This window comes from Chaetura pelagica, unplaced genomic scaffold (assembly GCF_000747805.2).
Source record: "Chaetura pelagica isolate M959 unplaced genomic scaffold, ChaPel_1.0 scaffold642, whole genome shotgun sequence".
In the NCBI taxonomy this organism is placed as follows: Eukaryota; Metazoa; Chordata; class Aves; order Apodiformes; family Apodidae; genus Chaetura; species Chaetura pelagica.
Genome location: NW_009952704.1, coordinates 1450601 through 1476286, shown reverse-complemented (window position 1 = coordinate 1476286; position 25686 = coordinate 1450601). Strand labels below are relative to the sequence as shown.

General features: G+C 38.4%; 2 protein-coding genes across 2 annotated transcripts in view; both read right to left on the bottom strand.

Annotated features, from left to right (window-relative positions):
• LOC104385635 (phosphatidylinositide phosphatase SAC1) overlaps positions 1-23220 on the bottom strand; it is a 28599-nt gene extending 5379 nt beyond the window's left edge. Inside the window, exons 1-13 of the mRNA XM_009994114.1 lie at positions 23183-23220; positions 21586-21683; positions 19933-20007; positions 17014-17141; positions 15675-15824; positions 13161-13220; positions 11576-11609; positions 7779-7880; positions 6911-6996; positions 6645-6731; positions 6265-6333; positions 6095-6174; positions 4639-4737 (exon numbers count right to left, since the gene is read on the bottom strand). Of these exons, the coding sequence (XP_009992416.1) occupies positions 4639-4737; positions 6095-6174; positions 6265-6333; positions 6645-6731; positions 6911-6996; positions 7779-7880; positions 11576-11609; positions 13161-13220; positions 15675-15824; positions 17014-17141; positions 19933-20007; positions 21586-21683; positions 23183-23220 (1106 nt within the window). The remainder of the gene's footprint in view (positions 1-4638; positions 4738-6094; positions 6175-6264; positions 6334-6644; positions 6732-6910; positions 6997-7778; positions 7881-11575; positions 11610-13160; positions 13221-15674; positions 15825-17013; positions 17142-19932; positions 20008-21585; positions 21684-23182) is intronic.
• LOC104385624 (phosphatidylinositide phosphatase SAC1-like) lies at positions 168-6118 on the bottom strand. Its single transcript, XM_009994103.1, has 9 exons — positions 6095-6118; positions 4639-4737; positions 3295-3431; positions 2640-2709; positions 2481-2553; positions 1955-2048; positions 1776-1868; positions 1028-1085; positions 168-369 (listed from the first exon to the last, which is right to left on the bottom strand). Exons 3-9 carry the CDS (start codon positions 3364-3366, stop codon positions 233-235), a joined length of 597 nt encoding a protein of 198 aa, XP_009992405.1. The 5' UTR covers positions 3367-3431; positions 4639-4737; positions 6095-6118; the 3' UTR covers positions 168-232.
• Positions 23221-25686: the final 2466 nt, after the last annotated feature.

Below are 25686 nucleotides of genomic sequence, written 5' to 3'. Positions count from 1 at the left end.
GAATGGAGCCCCCTCCACTAATGCAATATTCCAAAGATCATTGCCACTAAGACTGTCAAGTCAGGCCCCATTGAGACCTACCACCACCAAAGGACATGAATTCCACCCCAACCCCTGCTGCCAAGGAAGAATGTTAAAAAGACCACTATTTGGTGTGGAAAGCAGGTCAGTAGAGACTCCAGGTGTGGCTTGAGGAATCCTCAGTACCAAGCCGCTTTCCACACACACAAATTCAGTCCATCTTCTCCTTCTGGACCAGCTTGGGTGCATCTACAAAATCCTTGCCGTTGTAAAGGATGATAGCAAAAGTTCCAAAGCTTGCACTTCCCCAGAAAAGCACATAGGCCAGTGTCTCAGTCCATGTATCACCTGTTAAGAACCAGATAAACATTTTAGTTCATCATCTTCAGTCACTGGAGAGGATTTTTTTTTAGTACAGAAGAAAAATACTTCAACCCCCCCCTCAGAGATATGTCAAACTAAATTAGAAGCCCTTCATGGGTACCGGGGTCTCTTTTTTTTTCCTGTATTTCCTTATCTATGAAAACTGTGATCGCCACACAGTTCTTAGAATATTTTGAACAGACAGTTACAGAAGTCAGAGTCAAGAATGCTACTGGCACTAACGTTAGAAAATTCAAGGCAAAAGCAGAAACCTTCACAACTCCTAACACAGATTTAAATTAGGAGGACATCCATCAAAACAGAGTTATGCCTATATCTGACTTTTCTGAACTGTCTTTCTGCCCAAAATTCAGTAGGTGTTCTTCTGGGGATTCTTCTTATAATGAAGCTAGATTTGGAGGCAATTAACTGCCCTTTAACTTATTCCCACAAAAGTTTTAATGTTGTTTTATATTTTCCACATTAATGACCTAGGGCTAACCCTCACTCTCCAGAGCCATGTTCAGACACCTTTTAGTATAACTGAGAAACAATTTTATACTGAATGTATTTGGCTAACCATTTTAGAACACCCTCACACAAGCCAGCTATTTTTGTGGAATTAAACTCAATAGCGACTTACCAGCCATTAGCAAACAAATAATGCACATGGAGAAAGCAACCACCATAATAATAGGCAACTGCAGAAAGAGAAAAAGAATAATCACTTGACATAGTAGCACTTATGTTCCTTACTTTCCTTTCAAATGAACTGTACTGCAAAGCTATTTACTTTCTTTGCAATAAAGTTGCTTTATTTACCAGTTCACTTCCTGACAGGTACAACTACAGTTTTGGATAGTTCCAAAAACTCAGAAGAGTATGCTCAACAACCAGATTCAGAATTAAAATACACCTTCCATCTATTAAAAGAGAGGTAGAGGTTTGTGTTTTGTTTAGAAAAAAACATACACCAGCCACTAATTAAACCCATGATGTCCCCAAATACCATTTCACAAAACAGAAGGGAAGAAGAAAAAATTTGCTTCTGTTACAGTCTGTGGTTCTGCATGAAGTATGAGAAGAAGCATCACAAGCTCCTTCTGCAGAAGGAAGCAGTCATTGATGGTGACTAGAAGAACTTCTCCCCTTCCACTTGATGAAGTGGATTTTTACAAAGTGCCAACAGCAGTGTTTCCAATACCTCAAGAACACTCCATTTTCTGTCAAGGGAACAGTCTGGGTTTAGTCCTACAAGCAGGTATCATAGAAACAGCCAGATTATAGGGATGCTTCATTACTAAATAGACAAATTCTACTTAATCCTATTAAGTAAGTGACTAAAAGGTTGCATTTGTTTCTCCAGTCATTAATAAAGTCACCATACTCACAGCTAAGAACTTCCAATCTTTCTTGACATGTAGAGGACTGGCAGGTTCTACTTCATCCACTGAATAATTTCCAAGAAAAAGATCGATTGCGTCCTGGGTGAGAAATGGAGAAAGCAAGAGTTAGAATGCACATGAATGTTTATCAAATACATTTTCTCACAGTTAAAAGCCTAACTTACTTGTCTAAATCCATCAGAAAAGTTGTTTTTGTAGTAACGTATTAATGAGTTCCAGCCATCCATTATTAAGCCCCACTGAGTTCTCTTCCCAGTTCTGCAAGAAGAAGTTTTGAAGAATATTTTAAACGTATTTCTAATTCAGGAAGATAATTTCAGATTTACAGGTCTTTCATTGATCAGATATGTACCATGGTTAATGAATACCTGCATGTAAATATATTTATCTAGTGCTGCCTGTTATTACCACGCATACTTGTAACAATGTTTGAAAGCAAAATTACACTCCTCTCTATCTCACAAAGTAAGTGTGCTTTGAAGAGGCACATTTTCTTGTTTTCATTTCCTGATAGCCTTTTCTCTTTTCATATAAACAGTGAAGAATGGTGTAGATTGACATTTTACCAGTTGAACCATTGCAAAATTCATTAACTAAGCCCCAAATTAGTAACCTTCTCAGATATGACTTATAGACAATCCCAAACATGCCCCAAAACCCAGAAGACCTTTACAAGAAAGGATGACTTGCCTTGTGTAATCTGTCTTTAAGGCACCAGTTCCAGCATATTGCTTGGCACAAGCATTAGCATTATCAGCCCATGCTGTGAAAAGGAAAACATTCGGAAATATTAAGTTATGTATTCTATTTAGAAAAAAGGTGATTGTTTGAACTCTATGAACAGCCTACCATTTTTGTAGATTTTCTCAAAGTCTGCTTGCTCTTCAATTCTCTGTCCAACATGCAGAACACCTAGCCTCTAAAACAAAAAGCATATTGAAGCTTATCAGTAGTTTGCTACAAAAATTAGGATTTGGTCTCAGAAAAAAGTATTAATTTAGAGTCTGGCTGATACATTTCAAGTAGCACAGTAACTCAAGTATGCAAGGTCTTACTGAAGTGTTAAAATTGCATTTCTATTCCAAACAGAAAGCCTCCTTCCTCTTCCAGCTTAACCACAGTGAAGTCACAGAATCAAATGTTCAGGGCTGGAAGGGACCTCCAGAGATCCTCAAGTCCAACCCGCTGCCAGAACAGGACCAAAAACTAGGGCAGAACACTCAGAAAGGCATCCAGGCAGGTCTTGGAAGTCTCCAGAGAAGAAGATTCCACAACCTCTCTGGGGAGCCTGTTCCAGTGCTCTGTAACCCTCACAGTAAAGAAACTCTTCCTCACATTGAGGTGGAACTTCCTATGCTCGAGTTTGAATCCATTGCCCTTCAGCCCATCAGAGGGCATAAGTGAAAAGAGGTTGTCCTTGCCTTCTTCATGCCCAGCCCTCATGTATTTATAGAAATTATTAGATCCCCCCTCAGTCTTTTCCTCTCTAGACTGAAATATTTACCTGAAGCTGGGCTTGAAGAGACCTCCGTGCTAACAGGCTCTGGATCACATTAGTCCGATCAAGGCAGTCCATGCAGTTACTGCGGAATGTTCCTTCCTGCAGTCACAATTTTGCCATCGGAATCAACTAGAAAGTAACTTAACATACAGAATCCACTTGAGTACTGTGGGTAACAATCCATATAAACCACACATTTTTCAGAAGTAAATATTTCAGCAATGAAAACACAGCTGGTCTCGAGCGTGCAAAGAGGTCTTAACCATGTCTTTCAACTTGGGTGTCTCCCTGAATTCTTCCCCTCCCACGCTGGAAAACAGCATCCATATATGAACACTTGGTAATCTCAGGGCAGTATTCACTCATCATATGGACAGCCAACCAGCCTTATCAAGTTATATGCCACTGAGAAGTGCAGCTTCTGGGAAAAAGATCAGTGACTGACTTTTTTTTTCCCAGTTATTCTAGGGTCCTAGCTCCGCATCACCACTGCATAAAATGCCATATAAGCTGTTAGGCACACTTCTTCCAGGAAGTATTAAAATCTTTAAGGCCACTACTGAAAATTTACTACTGTCACTTATTCTTATCTCCATTATGTCAACGTCCAGGGGAACCAGATGATCCCTCCTGCAGCTGCATATGCTAATTGTTACCTCAAATTTTTTAATGAACTAAACCAAGTTTCTAGTAATTGATAACCAACAGGTAATTTAAATACTGACCTGAAGGCAAGTATTATGATAACTGAACTGGTAACAAACACACTGATTACATTATCAGTTTGATGTATGAATGGGACAGAACTCTTCTCGTCCTTCTGCTGCAGCATTAAACTTGATTGAGTAAAGATTTACAGATCGTATTCTGTAGATTATTACTGATTATGTAATTATGAACTCTGAATGTTTACTAGCATATGATCCACTGTTACTGTACAGCATTTTAATATTATAAAGTATTAGGATCATGCACTATTAAAAATCAACACCCATAGAACCCTATGCATTTACTCTATCAACCTTGAGCTAACAAGACCCATTTTTGTCATTCCTGGAGAACTAGTTTTGTTGAACTATTTTTTACATTGCTGTATGATTAAAGGAGACAATACCATCTGTGAAATCTTCTGGGTGGAGAAGGAGCTTTGCCTAGAACTGATATTAGCATAATTAATGTAGTTGAAGAGCAGACATTTCTGGCAAGAGGCACTAACACTAATGCATACAAATGTATCTTCTTTATAAAGAAGACAGGTCTGTTTTACTGTGTCTTAAGACAATAGTAACTATGATAAAGTGGTCTCATTTTAGCAGTACAGAAGTAAAAAGAACTGCAGAGCCTTACCTAAACTCATCTTGCTGCTCTGCTAGTTGATCCAGCAAAATCTGGAGTCGATCCCACCTCATCCGACTGCACTCTTTATGGAAGTCGAACGCTACGTATCTGTTCAGAGAGAGAAGCATCTCCTTAAATTATATACATACTGCAGTGAAGGCCTTGGAAAACCCCACAGAAATGGGCTGAACTATAGGACAGGTAGTTACAGAGGTTTTGTTTTTCATTAGAGATGGCTTCCTGCAAATATCTGTGGATTTTGTCAGTGCTCTATAATCTTCTTGAGGCTGCACCCTTAGTGTGGATGGTGACAGCATTTACATTTCTTTACAAGATGCCTCTAGGCTGAGGAAGAACAGTTTCAAGTTGCTTATCCCATGATGTGGCTAGTATTTTCCTCCAGAAAGTACAGAAGGGATATGCATCTGATTTACTCTTTTTCCCCCACCAGGATTCTTTTGCACTCCTCTCTTCCAAGCAACTGTATTGGGAACTTCAGTTCACTTTGAAAGAGACACAGGTGTTGAAATGCAACATTCCTTGCTGGCATGCAGCATGTGATAACTCTCTAGAAACCTGAGACACATTGTGCTTAAACAGACAGCCTGCTCTGTCATAACAAAATTAAACAGCTGCTGGCTTGGTACACGATTTTACCAGCCAATTCAGTTTTTAATAAACACCACTCATCTAGAGCACTTAATTCAGTATTTTTATATATGTATGTTTTATGTGGGTTATGAATGAGGGAAGGAATGTAATGCCCAGTAAGTCACAAGTTATTATTTTTTAGTTTAAGACTATTTGTGTGAAGAAAGATGACATACAGACACTGAAGGTAAACACCATCGAAACTGATTAACAAAAAAAGGATTTTGGTGGCATTAATAAAATGGGGCTAAGCCAGCACAGACAGGTTGTAAAATTGTACTGCACTGAAGATTCCCAGAGAGAGGTGGAATTTCTCTTGTAATTAAAGTACATTCTCCATTTTCTTGGCCCTCTGTTACACTGAGGTCCAGACATTTGAATCATGCTCCCCTTACTGTTTCCTCCTTTCCATCTCTGAACTGTTTTGCTCAAACTCTCCACACCTTTCTTGTTAGCAATGTAACCAAACCCTTGAGCCAGAATTTGGTTCCACAGGGCATGACTTCTTATTCCTAAAATGCAGATGATCTCCACAGTTCTCCTAGCACACTATTCCTTCAATAGTGGCATTACCCTTGCTTCTGAGCTTCCTTTATCCTGTCTCCTCTTTGTCCAATATTCCCTTCACAGTCTCATTTCTGCTCAGAATGTGAGCTGTGAGGTAAGGGCACTGATCATATGCAAGTTATCCCATGAAAATAAAACAAACTACTCAGACAGTTGGCAAAGGCCCCCAAAAAACCCGTCCCTCTGTGGGTCTCAGAGACACTGTTCAGCTTCTAACACAGCATGTATAATTCCACTTGACCCATACCTGACCATTCCGTTTGCCATGCTGTTTACCATTTTTGCAAATGTTTGCTCAAGAGGCTTCTCTGAACCTTTTTGGTTAACCTGGGAGAAAGAAAAGAGTAAAACCAGTATTACTCAAAAGCCTGCTTAACAGAACAGCAGCTTCTTCAGGAAGAAAAAGTGAAAGCGTACCAAGTTGACAATCATTTGCTTTCCATAGCTAATTATCTGTGAGTCAAAATGTCTTTGGAAGCCATCCATCTAGAAGAGAAAGGGAATGTGTTGACAGATGTACACTATTTTACAAGAAATCTCTATAATCATCTTTTTGATGATATGACATAGGTAGTTTTATAACTGTTTGATGTTCTCTATTATGCCAATATATTTCCACTTTTCTTTCATCCCCCCCAGTTCATTCAGCTCTCCTTATTAAACAGGCCACAGACAATGAGTATTATGTAGCTACTAAAACTGCTGCAGACAAGAATCAAAAAGAAACTACCCCCTATCACACAAACATAAGCCCAGAATTATATAAAGCCCCCAAGACACAACTAACACTCACATACATGATTTACTGACTTGCTGATCTGTGGCTTTGGTTTATACTTGAGGTTTGGTCTTTGAGACCAGAAAAATGGAATTGATCCACGGGTCTGAAAAAGAATGGAAATATTTTTAAACAACAAAACTTACCAACTCACTTGCCATTTGAAAATAAAGCAAACTGGTTTAGTTTATTTGTGTGCATGCACATTTTATACATGATCTGTATTTAGCAACAGAGGTATCTATATATCTTAAGCCAAGGAACAGTTCCTTACACTGACTTTACCTGAACAAAGGATGCTTTGCTCCCCTTGTAATGCACAATTTGTTCTGTTTCAACAAAGTTAGCAGCGTGTCCTTCTGAATCAATACCTACATAGGAAAAAAACTTGTTAACCAACTCAGACTGGCTGCAGAACAGAGAGTGTATCAGCAAAAGGCTTCCTAACCCTTCTCTTTTACATGCTTACAGAAAGCACAAAAATACCACAGAGCTGCCTGAAGATAGTAAACTAAACACCTTTGGAAAAAGTTTAACATGATCTGTACTAAATTTACCTTGAAGTACAGTTGTGCTTCACACATATTTATAGTAATACAAATTGAGTAGTTTAATACAAAATAAAATACAAGTCCTTTGACACCAAAATATTCACAATTCAATAGCAGTGGTACTGCAGAAACTGACCAATTTTTTTTCAAAATCATATATATGTTTGGACTATGAACAAAGAAAACTAAATCAATCTCCTTTTTAATTTTTTAACTTGAAACAAATAGAGAACACCACTATTCAGAGCTCCCCTGCCAGCACTGATGGTGAGCTTAGTAGCATTTACTGCTAGGCCAAAAAGACTACTACACACCTGCATTTAATTCCTATAAAAACAGTAAAGCATTAAAAACCCCTACAAGACTTTTGCAGTTAACTCCAGAACGAATAAAGAAGAGTCAGTTTTAATAAATACCAGAACATGCTTCAGTTCATCATAAAGGTTTCTAGTATTTTCTTTGGAGCAAGGACTTTGCGACAAACTACTATAAGCATTTTTTTCTTTTGCTGAAGCCATTGTACAACAATTACTCTTACAGGTAAGTCACATGTATAGATAGAATTTGAATTGTTTTAAAAATAAATCAGTTTGCAGTTTTACCTCTTACGTAGTAGCGAACACCAGCCCTGAAACAGCTTCTTCTGGAAACAAGCAACCAGTCAAAACACTTGCCATTAATAGAACAAGAGTGCATAGTGATAACTAATGAGTTATTTCACTAAGGAAAACGCTCAATTTCATCAGGATGTTTTTATATATCAACAGATAGGAAACATGAGGAACCAGGTGACCACAAAGAAACTTGTAAATACTTCTCTTGTCAATAGCAGTTAAATGTTTTACTTAAGAGACAGAAACTTAGGATTAGGATCAGTATGAGCAACACAAAAAGACAAGCTATAGGCAATGTCACTGATGAACACGCATTAAAGCTACTATAATTTTAAGAAAACAGGACTTTAAAGAACATTAATCGTGTCTTATGTATATTATTAAATGATCTGACTTCTGAACTTCTATTCAGTGCTACACCTGTCTCAGCTTAATACAATCATAAGTATCTTAAATTCCATGTCCCCATTGCTTATGGCTAAAAATACTACTCCAAGATGTTTTTCTAGGCTTTTAGTAGAGTGAATACCTTGGGCTGTCACACCCTGCACCTGTCAGTGCAGCATACATCACAGTCACAGATGTCAGAACTAAGAGTAATGAAGACTGGCTTTCAAACCCATGGCAAGAAAAAAACTGAACAAGTACTAAGTCTCCAGTGGGAGCTTCTTAACTAAGTGCCCAACATAGCAGATACACCATTATCTGGGACTAATCAACTAACAGGGGCCACTAACAACTAGCTTCATTTTTAGTCTTATTCTATGCTGCTTATCATGGCCTTATTTGGACCACAGGAAACTATCAAGTCTAATAGGAAGCAGCATTCATCGTGAATAACTTCTCCAGGCAGATTCACAGGCTTTCATCCTTTGCTCCTAAAAACTGAAACCCTCAACTTTAGAGCAAGCAAAGAAAAATGGTCAATTTTTGCCAGATGCAGCATTAGCATACTGCAGTCTTCTATTCTTTGAGGAATCAAGATATTTTGTCTTAAGGTTGATAAAGTAAACGAGACCTATTTTCTTTTTAAAATGGCACTTTTTTTTCTGCATTTATGATTCAAGTGGGACACAAAGAAGCTGTGTCACACATCAAGTACCTAAGCTATCTCAAACAATGCATTGACTGCATGCATAGAGCACCTGGATTTGTGTGCATTTGTGCTGTTTGTTAAAAAATTAAAAATATAATACGAATTGGCCCTGCGTAACCCAGAATGTTCTCATGATTGGTAAATATGATTGAAAAAGACCTATTTCTCTGCTTTCCTGGAAAATTACTGCCAGGTCCTATACCCTTTAATCCAACACTTGTACAGCCAATAGGTTCCTGCAAAGGTGACCCCTACACTTAGTTGCTTAGCAAGAGTCAGTCTGTTTTCTGCCTGCAATCTCTGTTCTCACTTAAATGACAACTTCCTATCGGCTACCCTACACACACACAAAAAAAGGAAATATTTTATTATTCTTTAGAAAGTTGTTTTTTTGGAGTAGCAAGGGAAATATTAAATGTAGTTTAGGCTTCAGGTGATCAAAATCTTGATTAGCCAAGTAAGTCCATTATTTCTCATCACCGCAAGACTAGAATCCTGGTCCAGAATTATATTTAGGTTTATATGGGGCAGGAAGAAAAAAATAATTTTATTTTACTGAAGTAACTCTTAGTGCTGCTGTAACAGTTCTACTTAGGGCTCTTCCTAGCATTTTCATCACTAAAAATCCATTATTTCAATTCCTGGTTTCTCTAAGGCATTAGGTTCATAATTAGAATTACAGCAAAACATACATTACTTACACTAATTATTTATAGAGTGAAAATAGGACAGAGGAAGGTGTCAATTGCAGACTGTCAATTGCTAATTGCAGTCCACCCAGACTCTTCTACCCAGGACCTGCAGAGGATAAAGACTGAATTGTTCTCAGTTCCTTGTTGCTATCTTTCCTTGCCTCTCCACGTACTCCCACAGCATTTTCCATTAAGTGAAGTCACAGGAAAGAAGGACTGGAGCTCTGCCAGCTGCTAACAGTCCTACCAGAACAACTGATCCAGTCTGGAAACTGTTCCCTGTACACACCTGAGGGACCTTTGCAATGATGGAACCAAGGAGAATGTGGCATGAGTTGCCCGATCCAGTCTTGTCTGTCCTTTTCATGCTGCCAGTCCAAAAGCACCTGTGACTTACTGTTGATCCCACACTGCATGAGGAACACTGCCTCCAGAAAGGATTAGGCTTACTCATAGCACACACCCCTACTCAAAAATAAACTCATGACTGCATTGCTAAGAAGGCTGTTACCCAAAGGGTGGCTGTGGGAAAAGCAGCTGGCTAGAGAAAGCATTTCAGGAACCTTCAGTAGAAATCCTTCTATTAATCAATAGGAACATCCATAACTACCCCTTCAAGTAAAACTTGTTCTTCCTTATTTTAAATCCAAAGTAAATGCTAAGTGACTGAATCATAGAATGGTAGAGGTTGGAAGTGACCTCTGGAGATCAAGCACAATCTCCCTGCCAGAGCAGGAAGGGATCCTTATAGCAAGACAAAGTACTAAGGCTGATATGAGAGCATTTGCCATATTCATCTTAACCTTAATCCCACTGATAGTTATGCAAAACATGTCTGTGATATCAAATACATCAAACCTTAAAAACAGAATATTCAAGTGAGTTAACATATGAGTGGACTATCAAACAACACTGTGCTTGTATCTGAACTACAATTTGATTTTGACACTGCATTCCATGTTATAGTTGCCAACACAGCCAGTAGAGCAGCCACATCAGCAACCATTTTGCACTCAGATTATCATATTTAGGACTGAGCTTTACAACATCAAAGGATACATCCATGCATCACAGGTGTAGCAAACCTATGGATCTGAAACACATACAATGTTAAAAATAAACACTAGTCACCTTTCTTGACTGCTGTCCTTTGTCTGAAGTCTTTTTTTATTGCTTTATATACTTTATATGCTTTACTTTTTGTTTAGGATGCAATACTGTACACACCTGAGGGACCTTTGCAATGATGGAACCAAGGAGAATGTGGCATGAGTTGCCCGATCCAGTCTTGTCTGTCCTTTTCATGTTGCCAGTCCAAAAGCACCTGTGACTTACTGTTGATCCCACACTGCATGAGGAACACTGCCTCCAGAAAGGATTAGGCTTACTCATAGCACACACCCCTACTCAAAAATAAACTCATGACTGCATTGCTAAGAAGGCTGTTACCCAAAGGGTGGCTGTGGGAAAAGCAGCTGGCTAGAGAAAGCATTTCAGGAACCTTCAGTAGAAATCCTTCTATTAATCAATAGGAACATCCATAACTACCCCTTCAAGTAAAACTTGTTCTTCCTTATTTTAAATCCAAAGTAAATGCTAAGTGACTGAATCATAGAATGGTAGAGGTTGGAAGTGACCTCTGGAGATCAAGCACAATCTCCCTGCCAGAGCAGGAAGGGATCCTTATAGCAAGACAAAGTACTAAGGCTGATATGAGAGCATTTGCCATATTCATCTTAACCTTAATCCCACTGATAGTTATGCAAAACATGTCTGTGATATCAAATACATCAAACCTTAAAAACAGAATATTCAAGTGAGTTAACATATGAGTGGACTATCAAACAACACTGTGCTTGTATCTGAACTACAATTTGATTTTGACACTGCATTCCATGTTATAGTTGCCAACACAGCCAGTAGAGCAGCCACATCAGCAACCATTTTGCACTCAGATTATCATATTTAGGACTGAGCTTTACAACGTCAAAGGATACATCCATGCATCACAGGTGTAGCAAACCTATGGATCTGAAACACATACAATGTTAAAAATAAACACTAGTCACCTTTCTTGACTGCTGTCCTTTGTCTGTGAAGTCTTTTTTTATTGCTTTATATACTTTATATGCTTTACTTTTTGTTTAGGATGCAATAATTCTGAGAAAAATGTCCAAAGAAAGCAGCAACACATGCAGCCTTTATAGCTGCAGGGAAATAGTGAAAGTCTAATCCTAATTAAGTGACTTAAAAACCAAACAAAAACAAACAACCAAGCTGTTGTCCTCCTATACACGATCTCCTCTTCTACAAACATACCAGATATAAAGCAGTACACAGTGAAAGCCTTTGATACGGTATTTGCTGACCCTCCATAGTAGGGTGTAATCAGAGGTAGTAATGAACACTGGGCTCCAGTAATGAATATTTTCACATGATTAATATTAGAAATGCTTCTTCCAGGGTTTTTCCCATCTTACCCCTCCTTGAATAACTGCATCTTTCAAAAAAATTAAAATTACAATTTTCTAACACTAGAAAGTCAGAACTACCATACCTCATACCTAAAAGTGTTACTATAGCAAGCCACCTGTTGTTAACACTAGGTCACACTTCCCCTCACACCTCAGTGATCTCCCTTTTCAACTTCTGTGTTTTGCTTCCTACGTCTCTTTTCACCACCCATCCACACTTGGCTTGCTTTGCTGTTCCCACCAAAGCTTCTCCCTCATTTCCCAAGCTTTGTTTGCTTAGCACTATCCAAACATATACCCAGTCATATGCCTCAGAAATATGCACAACAGCCCTTTGCTAATTCAAATCTTCACATTCCAGAAGCACTGCATGGTCCAGCCTTCTGGAACAGTGCTTGTCTAATGCAAGAGCACATCTCCACAGGTTACAGAGACAAAAATAGAAGCAGTACATAATTCACTTCAATAAATGAGAAGCACTGATAGAGAGAAGAGGTTGCTGTAGTGCAGACAATTTGAGATGTTTCACACACAGCTGGCATCTCTAGTAGGAAGGAGTTTAGATCAGTCTGGCCACTGAGGTACTACAGTTGTGACTCATGGTCATGCACCTCTACTTGCTGGACTAAGTGAATTCAGAGGTTACATTGTGCTGGCCTTATTTTGCAATAAACTGTCAGTCTTCATTACCTGCTTTGTGACCTACTCAGTAGACAAATGGAATTTTAACTACTCATGGAGAAAGATGCTAGCCAGTCTTAGAAAAAATGATGAGCTGACCCTTGCCTATGTCTAAAGATAAGTAGCTAAACATCAAACCTTGTGAAGCACATACTCTGCCGTGTAAATTCTCAGTTAGTTTATATGGGCACTGTCTCAGTACAGTGTCTTCAAATACAGACATTTCCAAAGAGACATCTTTACTATATGTACTACTGAGAACATGGACAGAGTTGGATGTTTGAAAGCAGAAAACTGTCACACTGTGCTCAACTAGATGATGAACAGCCACATTAAACTAGATTCTGGATGTCTTAAACAAGTTACAATTAGAGGAAATTGTTGCATACTTCAGTAAAAGTATATCAATTAATTACAAAGTGCTGACCTCTGGTTGAGCAGCAAATTCTCTAAGCAGATGTCCGTTCCATACAAAGCGTGGATCTGCCTGCAGCAAGAAAAAAGCCAACATGCTTTTAGAGACTGTCAGTCCTGTTTCATTCAATGTAAAGGGAATGTCATAGCATCCATGCATTACACAAGTTTAGGTGAACAAATGTACAGGAGATGGAATATCCTTCTTTCATCAGCACCATTCATAACCTCAACTAGAAATCTAAATAAAATAATAATTGTTAAAAGAAGCAGCTCTCCCCAATCTTTAAGAGAGTGTTGCCTGACAGTTCAGGCATGCTAAGTCAGCAACAACTGAGTTGCAGCATCAGAAGAACATTCCAGTCTTTGCCCAAGTAAGCTGAACTTAAAAGATTATCCACAATTTTAAGAACAGTAGCAAGGTAACACTCCTAAAATAGGCAAAAGGTGAAAATGCAAGGAGTCCTGTATGTAATAATAAAAAATTCTGAAAATCAAATGTTAAACAACACTTGTAGCTTCAAAGGCAAAAGTATGTATATTCTGCTGCATAAATTATCCTCTTCAAATGTAGGTATTTCCTATTCCTAATTCACTGCAAAAGTGTTTTAAGCAGGTTGCTAAGCACATTCCAAAAAGCTATCAGATTAGTCACAAAACTGACATTTGCTGCAGAATGTAATGGAGGCTCCAGGGAAGCAGCATAAATTTCAACTTTAAGATGAGGGAGGCAAGGCAATACATCACTGAGGATGAGGATTAATTCCAGCTCAGTGTTGCAACAGCCCTTTGCCTAAACAGAAAACAAACACAAGTAACATGCTAGAAAATGATCAAATTCTACTTGCAGTACCTAGAACTAGTGAAAGAGTATGACATGATGCTTTGGTGCCCCTATGCTGGGGCTGTGTCCTTCTAAAAGTACTGTTTTGAAAAAAACCCACAAATTTCAAACCAAAACTCCCACACACCAAACAGAGACCACACTTCTCTCAGGGATGCCCAAGATAGCCAACATCCTTTCATTAGGCCATTATACCCCAACAACACATGTGAAATTACATTTAAATTGTTTTAACCATCTGATATCTGAATTTACTTGTACCTGACACCTTTTTACTGTACTTTGTCTTTCGAACAACCTTCTGAAGTGCCGCAATTTTAAGGCAAACCAAACCTTTTATGTCAGCAACTGCTCTCCTTGGCAAGAGTACTGCCAGAGCAGCATTGATAACACAAGTCAGTTAATAGTTGGGGTTTATTTTGCAAGTTATTATTTTTTCCCTTAATACTGGAAAAAGTGTGTTGCTTCCGTAGGTTAGGATTTTAGTAACTAAGAGGAAACATGACTCCACTGCCACCTCTTTGGCAAAGGAAGAAGTACTATTGACTTCCAAGGTTTCAGTATTTGAGTGTCTAGGCAGTGTAGACCTTGTTTACACTGCAGTGTCGTAAGCCACCAGACTAAGGATTGTGCAACTCTGGAAGTGCAAGAGAATTTTAAGCTCATATTGCATTTAGCTGTGTGATTCTGTTGACTTTAAAGACAAAAGCAGCATATAAATCCTTCAACTATAAGGAACAGCTGTATTCTAGACAGAACGCTAACATCCTAAGGCAAACAACCACAAAACCCACAGTCCTGTTCCATGTTATCCTGAAAAATAAGTACAATTTATTCCACTTTGAAGTCTTGTTTCCCCTCCTGATTCTAGATCAGAGAAGCGACTGGCTTTCTCTCATTTTCCTGCTTAGTTCCTTCTTGTGACAATTAGAAGTGTTCAATACTGAAATCAGAGAAACTTTAATTTCTTTTTAATTTTTTAATCCACTTAAAGCAGACTTCAGAAAGGACTTTTAATTGCCTGATCTAGAAGAGATTTCTAAAACTTCATGTTGCTAACAAGCTGTGAGACCTAAGGGTGGACTAGTACACCCAGTAAGAACCGCTCACAGTTTCAGTAAAACGCCGCAATGCTGAACAGGCTTGTGTGCTGAAGCATCACAGACCAGCAACTTCCACCCTTCTACGAAGCAAACTCAAACTGTTACTTGACTCAATGTACTCAGCACTCTCGCTTCACTTTCCTCTATCAGCTTCTTATTCCAGGGAACTGCCCCACTACAACTCGACTGACAAGATCAGAGACTCTAGTTACACAGTTTAGCAAGTGCTTTTTTGCCAGCTCAATCATATGGATTTGCATCTGAGCAACACATAAATCTGTTTCACTAGTTTACATTAATTATTAACACAGTAAAGCCATTTTTTATTTAATAAAGGACCATAAATACCTCGAGTATCTACTACCACTTAACATATTCATTCATTGTAAAAAAGTTTCATCTTAAGTGCAATAGGACAATGATTTCAGCAACATTATCTTAAGCTTTACGTAAAGTCTCCCTTAGTTTGTGATAGCTTGTTTTGACATAATTTAAACACCAGACACAAACTGAATTTGAACCATGCAGAACTGATTGGCAATGTTTGATACACAGGCACTAAGCAAAATTAAATCCTTACCCTCTCTAGGAGGCTCATTTCCTGGAACTCTGGGCTTGTGTTGGCTAATCGTTGCAGAGTATGTGTTAGATCATATGTTGTTGAGAAGTAAAATCCATCCACGCTCAAGACATGACTAAGCATTGATAAAAATACTTTGTTGTCCTGCAACTGTTGAGAAGAGAAAAAAAATGACAGGCCTCATTTATTACCATCAAAATGACTTACTCTTAAGCTACCACTGCTTCTAGTAAAGAGGTAATCTTTACTAGTGCTCTAGCAACATGCGACATCTAGAGATCACTATGCAAGAAAGAAACCATGACATTGCTATTTCAGCACCAGCTCACTGATAACTTACAGCTAGCACACTGCAACTGAATTCTGCAAGAAGAGAGGAGAGCAAGAATAGTATTTCCGTGAGGCAAATAGCTACTGATATTAAACCAGTATTAGTGACTTCCAAGAAGGAAGCCATTTGCTCCCCTGAAAACCATTCTGTCAAAAAAAACCCAACAAACAACAAAAACCAAAAGAAGACTGCAATGCAAAAGAAATTATATAGCTTACTGTCAAGATTACTGCAATAGCTAATCTGTGTTCTGCTTCAAGTTTTGATTAACTTATTTCCTGAAAGAGGATCAGATTCCCTTTCAGCTCCATTGGTTAGGCACCCTTATCTACTCTTTATCAAACCGTAGCAAATCTCTTTTAAACAATCTTCATCCTTTCCCTTTCACACAAAAGAAGCAATTCTTCCTCACTAGGTAATTACATAATGGAACAATTCCACCAATTAAGCAAGACAGATAACTAGATGACAGCAGTGCAGCTTATTATAGGGGCTATCAGAACAGTAAAGCTGTGAGAAAGACACAATAGGAAGAGCACTGTGGTGGACTGGCTCAGGGATCCTGCTTTAACAGGCTGCATTTGTGCAATCTATTACAAAGCAGCACTGTAACATCTCAGCAGTATGCCAAGTGAGCAAAGCATTCAGGAAGGTCCTCAGAGGAGAAAAGGTGCTAAAAGATTTAGGAATAAGAACAGAGATGCAGCATCCAGCTCATCCTCCCATACCGTACCATTCCAAAAGGGAGAAAACTGCACAACATGCAGATCAAACTCTAGGAATGATATTCAAAGTTGCAGAGTGTTTGTTTGTTTTCTTGAATGACCTAACTTTATGTAATATTTGGGTGCAGATGTATATAAATAATTACTTAGCAACCTGAATAAATCAGAGAAAAAAGTATAGTTCAAAGAACTGCTTTAAAAAAAATGGTCATCATTTCAGCAAATTAGGTCCTGTGGCAATTGACATTAACACAAGATAACATTCCTTTAATCAATCACCTACCTGAATATCAGTTAAGTGCAGCATGGTCTTTTTGTAGGAGAGGATGTCAAAGTCTGTTGCTTTCCAGATGGCATGACTGAAAATCTCACCTACTTTTTTCTTTTTTGTTATTACAATAAGATATGTGCCTGTAAATCAGAAAAAGCAAAGTTAAAAAGAAAATAAATGCATGTATTAAGAAAAGCAACGGATAAACAAACATACTAGAAAACTGAAACCAGCAGGAAAGAGCGAGTTTTCAAGTTCCACCTAGGACTTTATGTTCTTAACAGTAATGGGCTGGGAAAAAACACTACTTGCTAAGCTACTCACTTCTCTCTGGTCACAGATCTTAAGCTAGTCCTTAAGTTTAAGGGATTTAAAAAACAGAGAAGGTAAAAGAAGTGCCAGCTACTCTTATTTCAGACCAAAGACAGTCTGAAAATCTTTAGGTTTACAAATGCAGAAAGAGGCCAGTAGTTTTGAAAGCACAGAGCAAGTCAGAAATACACAAAAGGAAACATCCTTTGTATAAGAGCTATGAGGATAATCAAGGGACCAGAATATCTGTCTTATGAGGAAAGGCTGAGATGAGGAAAAACTTGTTTACTGTAAGGGTTATGGAGCACTAGAACATGCTGCCCAGAGAGGTTGAGAAGTCTCCTCTCTGGAGACTTTCAAGACCCGCCTGGATGCGTTTGTGTGACCTGCCCGAGGTGATCCTGCTCTGGCAAAGGAGTTGGACCCAACTCTCCAGAGGTCCCTTCCAACCCCTAACATTCTGTCATTCTATTAAAAAAAAATAAAAATCTACTTATCTTAATGTGGAAAATATATCAATCCTAACAGATTAATGATGGAACAAAAAGAAGGGGATTTCTTTCAATAATTTAAGATGGGAAGTTCCATTTTCCTGGTTGCATAAGTAACAAATAAAAAACCCAATAATGACAGTTCACTTTAAGCAATTAATTTACAGTTGTTGTTAAAGACAACACAGCCTAATTTCCAAGCCTATTGTATTCCAGTGCCAGCCTTTTTTTGAAGAAAAATGTTGCTTTATTAAGTGGATATTGATGGATAAAAATGTCTCATTTTCTACATCTTATACTACTAAATGCTTAGTTACAACTTCAATAGAACAAAATGAGCAGGCCATGCAAAAGTAGAGAACCACAAATCTAATGGTTTTTGTACTATAGTATTTAAAGAAGTATAAATGCCAAAGCAGAAACAGTTCACATGGTATGCAGCAACTTTACCCAGTATTTGTATTTACTACTATACCTAGATATACATCAAGTTTCATGGACAGGTGAATTAGTATTTCTGGTGTCTAGTCAATGTAATTAGGCAAGTAACAGGCACCACCCCCATTTTCTTTTTTACCTCTGCAGCTCTAATGTTATACCTTTTATTTGAGTGGAATGTTCAAGCACTTATAACTTGAAATGAAAACATTCTAAATAAAAACAATCTAAATAAGCATTGCTTTTGGTTGATATGTCAGAAGCATCTAGTTCCCCTATAAAAACAGCACGTTACATCCATAACTGTGCCACAAAGACGCTTCACACATAGATGCATTTAAACTGACATGAATTTTCAATATTGTCTTTATCTATCTGGGTAGGCAACCTTTTGCTTAGATTTCAGAGCTTCAGGTATTACTTCAGTGAAAAAAACACCCCTAATACTGTAACAGGCAAAGAGTATTTATGCATGTTAAAGACACTGCATTGCTAGATATGAAATGAGTTTTACAGTGAACAGGTAACAGTGAACTGCCTAACAACCCTTAGCTAAACATTTACTGAAACAATACTGTCTTTAGTTTGACAGTTGTATACTAAAAAAAATCAGTGAAAAGCTTTGGGGGGTGTAAGAACAAAAACTAGGCTATTAGAAGAAGTTACAAACTTCTGTATCTTACATAATATTCTGTCAGATGGATCAAACTCATTGCCAAGCCTGTAAGTCTGTGAAAATTCCTTTGAGACAGGTCTGTATTATAACAATCAGGGCTTGTCAGGTACCCAAGACACAGGCACTTTACATTGCTCTTACTCTGCAAGATCCACGGTTCTTTAGAATATAAGCATATAAAGTTCAGTAGTTTAAGATCCTGTCAGAAATCACTGCATTTAACAGTGATACTTTGCTTCAGTTAAGAACACTTCAATGAGTGAGCTTAAATCCTGTCTACATGTGGAGACTTTTATTCAGTATGCATGCTCCTTATTATGTCATTTTTCAGACTACATTAGTCTTAAACTCTAATGAAGTTTACTCACAAAAGATCTTTTGAATAGCAACACTAACTTTTCTGGAAGCTTAGACCCCACAGATCAGGTTTATTTGTGGCAGTCACTGTTAAGATCTGACCACCACTGAGATACTTGGAAAAGGCAGACAGCTTATTCTTACCTTATCCTAACAATCCCCTAAAATTTAGAATTGTTCCAGCCTGTCTTATCTTTTAATGTTATGTAGGATAGCTGGAACATAATCCTTACATGAACAGCTCCACCTACTAGCATACCACCCTGTAACTGTTATTTGTGTACCAAGATGATTGCTTTAAAGTCAAACTCCACAATACAATTCTTGACTGTTGCATCAAATCCTGCAGCTAAGATTAAAACAGTTCTGAAGAGTAAGCAGGCAAAAGTTCTTTGCATGCATTTGAAATGCATTCCTTAAAACTCAGTTAACCCTCCCTTTAAAGCAGCTGCATGTTTAGGAGGTAAATGAACCTTCATAATAAACTGCATTTGGATACCTCTATCCTCTGGGAGCCACAAGGAAAGCCCATTATACTGATAGAAGTGTAACCTCAGATACTTGCGAACACTATTTTTGTCTTGAAAGCAATATAAAAATATATTGCTAAAGAAGCTAAGTAAGTACTTTTAAAGAGCACAGTTCTGTTTTCCTTACCTGCCACCAATCGGATTGTTCCCAAAATACCATATATAGGCCGTGTAACAGCTGAAGGGGGAACATCTTTCTTAACTGAAAAGCAAAAGAGAAACCATCAGAATTTCAGACCACTTTTTAATAACAGTATCAGAAGAACTATAAAACCGAGTTTGTCAAAGCTTCTTGGTCAAATCTCCAGTTTTGCTAGACTATTAAGTACAAGAAGCAAGGCATCAGAATTCCAAAGCCTGATGCAGCGCAAGGGGGGAGGGATGTGCAAGTACTCTTACCTGATTTCTCATGTTGTTTGATAAAAATAGTTCAATTTAATAAATTCAACTACACGATAACTACACGATAAACTACACAACAGTATATTAAGTAGACTCCTCAATAATATATTGTCCAGCTAGCTTCCAGAAACTCAGTTTTAAGGCTAAAGACATCAAGGACAAACAATCCATAAATGCTCGTGCCTCCCTCTTTTGACTGCTTCTTCTGAGTTTCAGCCTTTTAAAACCTAGCTTACTTTTCAGTTTATCTCTGCAAAGCTACCTACAGCAGCATAGGTGCGGGCAAAGGACACAGGTATCCAAAAGGTATCCAAATATCAATTAGAGGTCCTAGCATGTTAAACTATCCACATTTCTATAATAGCAGAAGTGATACTAGAGAATATTATTTTTTTAAAAAAAGAAAACAACTCTAAAACACCCACATCAGTTACATATTTTCCCAGAGCTTGGAGAACAGAGAATGATAGAGCTTGAGTTTTTTCCTTTGCTTTAAACACCTTGCAGGTTCATCTGATAAAACACAAGTAATGAGAACATATTAAGACTAACAAGACTCAGGACAGCTATCATTACAGTTTTGAATGGACAACTCTGAAGGAGAAACTGAAATATTATACTACAAAATGATCACTGGGATAGGCAAACTACTCTTAACATGAGGTATTCAAAAGACCTCAAAAAGGAAGATAACTACTGCTTTTATATTAATATTACTGCAGCATTTCTGTCTATTTACAGATTAGTAATAGCGAGGTACAAACTCCTGAAGCATCAAAAGGGAAGTTGCCCATTGCCTTCACTTCATGCCATCACTTAATCCAAGTTCTTCAATTGTTTTTATGCATTAGTTTCACATTCTTAAAAGTTAAACTAAAATCTTGGCCTCAGCATCAGTATGCTTTTGAATGCATTGAGATTTGAACACAGATTTGCAACAGAAGTTTACAGTGAGGGTTTTTTGCTTGTTTCTAAAAGCTTTATGAACAATCTGGTTTCAGTATTTAAGAGAAGACAGCACTGAGACAGCTCAGCAAAAGCTGCAGAAGCCCAGTGTTCAGCCCTTCCCATATTTAATCTTGGTCTTGTAGCACCAATCCCAACTAGCTTGGATGAGTCAGTTTTTACTGTTGTGATGCACACTCTTACCAAAAACAGGAAGGACAATCACCGTGGTTACCCACAGCATCAATCCTGCAGTGAGAAGGCATTTCAAAAAAGCTTTTATCATGACCAAGTACAAAGCACTATTTTAAAGCAGTAACTAAGGATAAAAACAGTTCTCTAAGTATCAGTTTAAGGCCCTGAAGATCTTCTGGGAGCACCTAGAGCAAATTTACAGGAGGCCTGTATTGAGAAATACAGGTGAGGACAATACCTGTAAGTGTGACTTCCGTGGAGACTCTATCAATAGCAAGCACATCATCCGCTCCATCATCACAAGCTTCCACATAGAATTTCTCTGGTGTTATGTGCCTTTAAGAGAATGGATAGGAAAAAGGAATCTGTTTAACAACACTTACTTTGAGTTTGTTTAAATTTAAGCACTTCAGCAGTTGAAGATAAAACAATCTTAAACCTTATTTCAGCTGCCAAACCAGAATTCTCACTGAATTACTTCCCAACTGCCACTGATATTGACAGTACATAAAAAGCAAATCAAACTAATCAGTTACTACAAAATACATGGTTTAATAATCTTAATTTTTATGTAAAGCTGAAAGTTAGAGACATACATAGTGGTTGATTATATAATTAGTGTAAGCTTGAAGTATGTCACTTTGAAGCCTGGTAAGCCAAAACCAAACTTCAAAATAACAAGTTTAATTAAACACTGTCTAGTGTGCCAGAAACGAAAACATTACATCCCTTGTGCAATCTAGTAAACACAGAAATAATGTCTAAAGTGATAAAAACACCTGTTCCACATTAGCATATCTCAAGAATTGTAAGAATCCATTAGAAACAAAGGAAAAAAAAAACCCAGAAGAGTTAGGTTTGCAGAAGCAGGTATTTCAACATTACCATTCACCATCACACACATTAGACGAATCACATACCAACGTCTTGTTCAGACTTCATACCCATCTTTCCTTTAGATAAACTGTATGCAGTACAACACTAGCCATGAAATTAAACAGCTTTCAGAAACACTCCTTAAAAATACACCTGTTGAGATACTTGCAAGAAGCCAGACATGTTATTTCTGCATAACTCTTGTACTGTTGCACAGTATGACTTGTGGCTGTACACAGGAAATGCTAAATAAACAATCGCACTCCTGAACTAGTGTGCTTCATTCTCATAATTATTTTTCTTAGTTTAAGGCCTGACAAGACTAGGGGCCAGAGTTTTACACATCTTGTTCTAGAAACATTCCACAGGACAGATATTTTTAGGCTCCTTCTCCCTAAAAATAGATCTTGCATTTCTCACATCTTTTTTTATTTTTTTAAATGCTTCAGAAAACTGAATTAGAATCCTAATTTGGATCAGAAGAACCCTTTGAAAGAGACATGTTAAAAGAGGTCTTGTAGACCTAACACCCCACCTTCCAACCACTAAAAGCAGAGCCAACTTCAAAGTTTACTCAGCTTTGAAGTGAAACCCTGATTCTTAAGGTCTTTTTACTTTGCCCAAAGATAGCGATTCTATAACCTCCCTAGGCAATTAGAAGAAAGTCAGAGACCAAATGCTCAACTGAACTGAAAAGTAAGAACAAACAAAAAATGTAACACAACAACAAACTGCAAAGCAATCAATAGCTAACTGTTAATCAGGCTAACTTCTTTAAAGGAAAAATTAGCCTACGAGTCCTAAAATGGGAAACACGTCAACAGTGTTCTCCTTGTAAATCAAAGCATGTTTAATCTTTTCATGTACTTATGAAGTACTTTAGCTTTGAAACCAAAAACAGCAGTGCAAGAAATACTAATATGCAGTTAATTGAACACTGGAAGCCTTATAACCCCTACTTTGCTTGCATTCCTTCCATTTTTGATGAAGCGCACATGTGCACCCCTGCCTCTTTATGGGGGTTTCTCAACAATAATGGGAGCTGTTTTTACAATGAAGAGCAAGCAAGCTTATACAGATAGAACAGGCAAGCCCTCAACTTGTTAAGGAATTTAAAAATAAACCAGTATATATTATTTAAGGTTCAATCAGAACCCTATGGCTAGTTGGAAGGAGACAGTAGTAGACCTTTTTTTCCACAAAAGAAAGCTGCAGCTACTTTACTTCTGTTGGTTTTACTGAACAGTCTGTTTTTTTCTAGGAGGTCAGCTGACACCCAAGACTCCAGCAAAAAAAACTGGGGAAAAGACACCACGAAGTTTAATATTGGACCTGTTAGGCCTTTCACACAGATGCTTAGGCACTCTTACTCCTCTATCTTAAGCTTCAACACTGTCCCACACAACAGCCTGCCATCGAAACTGGAATGGTAACACAGATGCTTAGGCACTCTTACTCCTCTATTTAACACTGTCCCACACAACAGCCTGCCACTGAAACTGGAATGGTTCAAATTCAACAGATGGACCACTCAGCTGTCTGGATGGTTGCACTCAAAGAGTGGAGATCAATGGCTTTACATCCAGATGGAGACCTGTGACAAGTGGTGCTCCCTAAGGGTCAGTACTGGGACCGCTGCTGTTTAACATCTTTGTCAGCGACACGAACAGTGGCATTGAGTGCACCCTCAGCAAGTTTGCTGAAGACACCAAAATGTGTAGTGAGAGTGAAATGCTGGAGAGAAGCAATGCCATCCAGGAGGTCCTCAACAGGCTTTTAAGGTGCATTCATGCAAACTGCATGAAGTTCAACAAGACCAACTGCAAGGTCCTGCACCAGTGTCAGGGCAGTCCCAAGCACAAATACAGGTTGGGCAGAGAATGGATCAAAAACAGTCCAGAGGAGAAGGACTTAGGGGTAATAGTGGACGTGAAGCTCAACATGAGCTTCACTTGCAGATGCACTTGCAGCCCAGAAAGCCAACTGTGTCCTGGGCTGCATCAAAAGAAGCACAGCCAGCAGGTCAAGGGAGGAGATTTACCCAGCTCTTTACCCTTTACCCAGCTCTTCTGAGGCACCACCTGGAATACTGTGTCCCATTCCAGAGTCCCCCAAAATAAGGACATGAAGCTGTTGGAAAGGGTCCAGAGAAGGGCCACAAAGATGATCCAAAGACTGAAGGACCTTGGCTATGAGGACAGGTTGAGAGAGCTGGGGCTGTTCAGCCTGGAGAAGAGAAGGCTTCAGGGAGACCTTATAGCAGCCTTCCAGTACCTGAAGGGGCTACAGAAAAGCTGGGGAGGGGCTTTTTACAAGGGTGTGTAGTGAAAGGACAAGAGGTAATGGATCAAAACTGGAAGAGGGGAGATTTAGGAGGAAATTCATTAGCATGAGGGTGGTGAGACACCAGAACAGGTTGTCCAGAGAGGTTGTGGATTCCCCATCCCTGGAAGTGTTCAAGACCAGGCTGGATGGGGCTTTGAGCAACTTGATCTAGTGGGAGGTATCCCTGTCCATGACAGGGAGGTTGGAACTAGATGATCTTTAAGGTCCCTTCCAATTCAAATCATTCTGTGATTCTATAAAAATAACTTGAAAAAAAATCTGTCAACATAGCAGGTTGTAAAATAGCATCCAAAATAGTGAGAAGGATAGTTTCTGATTATGAATACACTGTATACAGAGCACAATATAAACAAGACAAACACTGACCATACAGAGCACAGCTGAGCGTTTCCATCCACAATCAGGATTTTTGTAAGCTTGGCACAACTGGATTAGTCTCAGCGCTGAGATGCACTTGCATATTAAACACCATTTTCAAACAGCAGAGGAAAAGGTTACAAGTGTAGAATATTTGTCATATAAGCACATTTTCTATTTACTACATACAAGAATAATATTTTTTCCCTGAAAAACATGAAGTCTTTCACCCCCACCATCCACCTATTGTTTCAACTAGATTTTATCCTCAACAAACAGAACACTTTCCCACCAAATTCCTCATTCCTACAGTTCTCTCCAAGACTGGACTTGGTGACAAAAGTGTCACTGAACACTTCTGAACACAAGTGATCCCTGTTTTCAGTTCAGTGGACCAAATCAGCTCTAGGCTTCAAGCAGCTTACAGCATGCTGGAACAGTCTTGGCATTGACTGTTTTGGAGGTCTTTGTAGAGGAGCAGGAGGAAACAGGGTTGCTTGTCTATTAAGTTGAGAGAACTTAAATACTTGGGATCACCATTAAAAAGTGTCTAAAATACAACTGTACAACACCACAAACTGAAAAGCCCTGGAAAATGTTAAACCCTTGCTTCAGAAGTAGGAAAATCAGCGCACTTCAAAGTTTTTAACAGAAAGATTATTCACTTACTCCTTGGTTCATTCATGTAAATAGTTGAAAGTTTCAAAAAATAAATATAAAATGGAAGAACAGGCCAAGACTCAGAAGTTTCAGAACAAAT

Excerpts from the sequence above, each read along its gene's own strand:
- LOC104385624 (XM_009994103.1), bottom strand. The coding sequence starts at position 3,366 with ATGGACTGCCTTGATCGGACTAATGTGATCCAGAGCCTGTTAGCACGG. Across the intron at positions 2,710-3,294 it reads CTCTTCAAGCCCAGCTTCAG|AGGCTAGGTGTTCTGCATGT; the intron begins GTAAATATTTCA and ends TTTTTGTTTTAG. Across the intron at positions 370-1,027 it reads TATTTGTTTGCTAATGGCTG|GTGATACATGGACTGAGACA; the intron begins GTAAGTCGCTAT and ends GGTTCTTAACAG.